General features: G+C 45.1%; 1 protein-coding gene across 1 annotated transcript; it reads left to right on the forward strand.

Annotated features, from left to right (window-relative positions):
• Window positions 1–2927: 2927 nt before the first annotated feature.
• LOC112778318 (uncharacterized) lies at window positions 2928–4808 on the forward strand. Its single transcript, XM_025822648.1, has 2 exons — window positions 2928–3230; window positions 3777–4808. The coding sequence occupies exons 1-2, from the start codon at window positions 2928–2930 to the stop codon at window positions 4806–4808; spliced, it is 1335 nt and encodes a 444-aa protein (XP_025678433.1).
• The last annotated feature ends 318 nt before the right edge of the window (window positions 4809–5126 follow it).

Raw genomic sequence — 5126 nt, forward strand, 5'->3', positions numbered from 1 at the left:
TTCCCTCGGTTTTTAAACACTACTGTTGTGTTCCATTATTTCCATATACCTTATGGTGAAAATTCTTCCTTATGTCAAATCTAACATAGTAAGATAGATTCCTAGAATAGCTTTCTATTTCTTTAAGGATTTTCAATAATTTATTTTAACTTTACAGATTGATAAACTAGGTAATATTTGAAGGGAGCTACTCAAATGAAGATGCAAAAAACATCTTTTTATGAAGATGCTTTGTATAAAAGTGTGATTTATTGATTTGGCCACACTTCAAATAAAAACAACACTTTTATAACATATCAAAATCTAACCCTACACTCCATCATCTAAGGGTCAAAAAGAAAAATCATCACATGAAGACAATTATAATATCTTCATGGGAGTACCCACCATATTTGAATATATGTTTCATTTAAAATGGTAGTGACATACAACCGGCAAATAAAATTAGACAAAAGTAGTTGCCATTTTTAAAGTTACACCTTTCTAATTTCTGTGAGAATAAGAAAAATCCCATGATATTCCAATAATTCCTTTGCATCCTTTCTATAAGAGTTATTATATTATTATTCTAAGGAAAATATATACATGCTTAAAATCAATAAATAACTAGAGAATTCTATTTTATAAGACATAGAACCCTGGTCCGGACTAAATCTCCAGTTGTTGATGGTATCAGAATAGCTGTGAATTCTTCCAAGTGAAAATGTGAAATGAACATTTATGGTTTGTGTGTTTTCACAAAAATTGTTAATAAAATAAGAGTACTATGTCAAAAATTAGGTGCGCCGTTTGATTAAGAGCATCACTAGTTCACTACATGGTACTTTATAAAATGACAAGTAACAGTATTTTTATATAATACTGTCTAGTTAAAAAAAATTGTCACATATGGCTTATTATAACTAAAATTTAATTACTTTTATAATTAGCTTTATGCCACACTTTATAACCGTAGCAGCATCAATAACCTAAATCTGTACTCAAACATCGGGTGGTTTGGATTTAAAAATTTAATTAGTTGAGGTAATAAGAGTTCTGTTTTCTTTTTGTAAGTGAACCGAACTAATCCGAGTTGAATTAGTTCGTGTAATCAGATACTCGATTGAAAAATAAATTTAAATAAAATAATAAATAAAAAACTTTTTGTTACGGATCCGGCCCACGGATCCTACACCCAGAACGGTCTCCGAATCCGGTTACCAGGGTCCGATCCCCTTCGCCCTTCCAGAAGGTTCGGAACCAGCCTACTAGAGCTCCTAACCAACTTTCGAATTCAAACGTCTCCCTTATCTTAGCCAAATAAGATAAGATAAGATATTCACCATCACCTATAAATAGAGGACCCAGGTCCCTCCAGGTATTCATTCATTCCTCACACCTTATACTTCTTAGATCCATTCTGACTTGAGCGTCGGAGTGTCTTTGCAGGTACCTCCCTCCATTGCTCCAGTCAAGTGATCCGGCATCTGCTTCAACCCGCAAGTTCTCGATCCATCTCTCAACCCGTATCAGAGATATCTTGTACATTGGCGCCGTCTGTGGGGAACTTTGCAACGTTGTGGCGCCATGGCGGATAACCCAGAAGAGCAATCATCAAACTCAGATTTCTTGCGTGTAACTGAGAGCAAAAAGGAATAATGTTTCCTTAACTTGCATCACCTTTGCAGTGATAACACACCTTCGCTCTACTCCAACGGCGAAATCCCAAAGGAATAATGTTTCCTTAACTTGCATCACCTTTGCAGGGATAACACACCTTCGCCCTACTCCAACGGCGAAATTCCAAAGGAATAATGTTTCCTTAACTTGCATCACCTTTGCAGGGATAACACACTTTCGCCCTACTCCAACGGCGAAATCCCAAAGGAATAATGTTTTCTTAACTTGCATCACCTTTGTAGGGATAACACACCTTCGCCCTACTCCGACGGCGAAATCCCAAAGGAATAATGTTTTCTTAACTTGCATCACCTTTGCAGCGATAACACACCTTTGCCCTACTCTAACGGTGAAATCTCAAAGGAACAATGTTTCTTCGACTTGCAATCACCTTCTTAGTGATAACACTCTTTATGCACCCTCGCCCTACTCCAACGGTGAAATTCCAAATCCTCCGAGCCCAAAGTCTCGCCTCCCTTTAGTGGGACACCTCCACCTCTTGGACCCTCTCATTCACCACTCCCTCATCTGTCTCTCCAAGCGCCATGGCCCCATCTTCTCCCTCTATTTTAGCTTCATGCTCACTGTGGTTGCTTCTTCTTTTGAACTCTTCAAGCTCTTCCTCCAAACCCACGAGGTCACCTCCTTCAACACCAGGTTCCAAACCTTTGCCATCCGCCGCCTCACCTATGACAACTCCGTCGCCATGATCCCCCTTCGGATCTTACTGAAAATTCATAAGGAAGCTCATCATGAATGACCTCCTTAAACGCTACCACCGTGGCCAAACTCAGACCTTTCAGGAGCCAAGAGATCAAGAAAGTTCTCAAGGTTCTTGCACAGATGCGGGGAACAGCCAAATCGTGGCGGCATGATGGAGAACCTTGAAGAGCAATCCTCCACCCAACACCCCAACTCCCGAACTCCAAGATAACACTCCTCCCACCCACGGGAGAATAATAAGCGCGACACATCGCCAACCAACCCCAACCCAGCAGCAACCAAGAGAGGACAACTGTCCTCCCACTGAAGCCTGGCCACCCGACGGCCTAGGAGAGAAGGCGGTCCAGATAATCTAAGAGCTGTGCCTCAGGGTGCAAGACCTCAAAGGCCGAGTTACACCCAAAGAAAAGCACAACGCCGAAAACGGAAGTCACGCAACCTCCAGATCAAGATGTCGCCATGAAACCAGGCACGGCGGATCGCCAGAACGGCAACATGCCAAGAGATACAATCGCAGCATCTCCCGTGACCACGGACACGACAGGATGCCTGAACGACGACACGGCAAAAGGTATGATCGCAACGTCTCACGCAACCCGGCTCATCAACATGACACAGACGACGACCGACGACATCGAAAGGCCAAACGCACAAGAAGTGACCACGTGATAATGGGAGCCACTCCCTTCACTGAAAGAATCCTGAAAGCAAAAATCCCTAAAGGCTTCGACAAACCTACGGATATGAAGTACGACGGAACCAAGGACCCCCAGGAGCACCTAACGGCCTTCAAGGCCAAGATGAACCTGGAAGGGGCCGCTGACGCGGTCCGAGGTAGGGCCTTCCCGGTAACCCTAGCCGGACCAGCGATTAAATGGTTCAACGCCCTCCCCAACGGATCCATAACTGGCTTCCACGATATCTCACGGAAGTTCATGGCCCAATTCACCACCAGAATCACCAAAGCTAAACACCCCATTAGCTTGTTAGGGGTCACATAGAAACAAGACGAATCCACACGAAAATACCTGGACCGCTTCAACGATGAATGCCTAACGATTGATGGACTCACGGATTCCGTCGCAAGCCTCTGTTTAACCAACGGGCTCATGAACGAAGGCTTCCGCAAACACCTCACCACCAAGCCAGTATGGACCATGCACGAGATCCAAAACGTCGCCAGAGACTTCATAAACGACGAGGAGGTCAGCCAGGTCGTCGTCGCCAATAAATGGCAACACCCCACACGGCAACCCGACTTCCCGCCATAATCCGATGCCCAGAGAAAGTCAAAGAGACCAACCCAAACAAACAAACACAAACCGACCACCCAGGATCGGGAAATTCTCAAAATACACCCCCTGACAGCCCCGATTACCGAGATATACCACCAGATAGCGGATCGGGGTATTATCCCGAAAGCCCGACAACTCAGAGAAAGAACGGGCGGCAACAAGACCCTTTACTGCGACTACCACCGAGGTTACGGGCACAGGACACAAGACTGTTTTGACCTTAAAGACGCCCTCAAACAAGTTATAAGAGACGGCAAACCCTCAGAGTTCGCCAAAATCATCAAAGAACCAAAACGCGTGGAAAAAGACAGGTCGCCTGAGAGGGAAGGATGCAACCTGAGAACACAAAAACAACCTCCCAGGGAAAGTCCAGAAGACGACCCGGCCATAGTAGTAAATGTCATCACGGGCAAGGATGTGTCAGGCAAGTCAAGATCAACACTAAAAAAGGACCTCAAAGTCTTGGCCGTCAGAGATCAAGCCCCAGCTACCACAGCCGACAAAACGATAACTTTCTTGCCCGAGGATTGCCAGCACAGCACCTCGGCCGAAGACTCACCTTTCGTTATCTCGGCGAGAATCGGAACAGGACTAGTTCAAAGAATACTGGTGGACACCGGCGCAGACTCCAACATCCTCTTCCGAGGTGCCTACGACAAGCTCGGGCTCCGCAACGAAAATCTCCAAACACACCACAACGGTGTCACGGGACTCGGAGACAACTTCCTCAAGCCAGACGGTTCCATCATTCTTCCCCTTACCATAGGGACGGGAAGCCAGAGGAAGACAATCCTATCCGAGTTCGTGGTCCTCAAGAACTCCACCACTTATAACGTCATTTTCGTTAGGAAAACAATCAACGACCTCTCTGCCGTCATCTTTACCAAATACCTTCTAATGAAGTTCATGGCAGAAGATGGCTCCGTCGAAACCATCCACGGAGACCGGAAAACCGCGGTAGAATACGACAACATCAGCCTAGCCCTACGCAAGAGATCCCGAGACGCGGCAGGAATCTTCCTTTTCCGATCTCGAGGCACACCAAAATCCACGCATAACCATGGGAGGAAACGACAAAGAAGCAAAGTAGGGCCTTGCAGACAAGGCCAGGAGTATAGCACACCTACGTGAGCTAGTCCTAAAATAGAGAATAAGCCTAAGGTACAATGGCAGCACGGTACGACGAGACTTCGGACCAGGAGACCTCGTCTTATGACAAAACAACATCGGTCTACCCACTCCCAATAAAACGGATATCCAAATAACAAAACGGGTATCCAAATAACAAAAATAGCGGCCCGGGGATCGATCACTCCAAGGCCAACAAAATAGATATCCAAATAATAAAACAGATATCCAAAATAACCGGATATCCAAATAAGCAAACGGCTACCCGGGAATCGATCACCCCGAGGCCAACAAAATGGATATCCAAATAATAAAACGGAT

Source organism: Arachis hypogaea, chromosome 19 (genome assembly GCF_003086295.3).
Source record: "Arachis hypogaea cultivar Tifrunner chromosome 19, arahy.Tifrunner.gnm2.J5K5, whole genome shotgun sequence".
Taxonomy (NCBI): domain Eukaryota; kingdom Viridiplantae; phylum Streptophyta; class Magnoliopsida; order Fabales; family Fabaceae; genus Arachis; species Arachis hypogaea.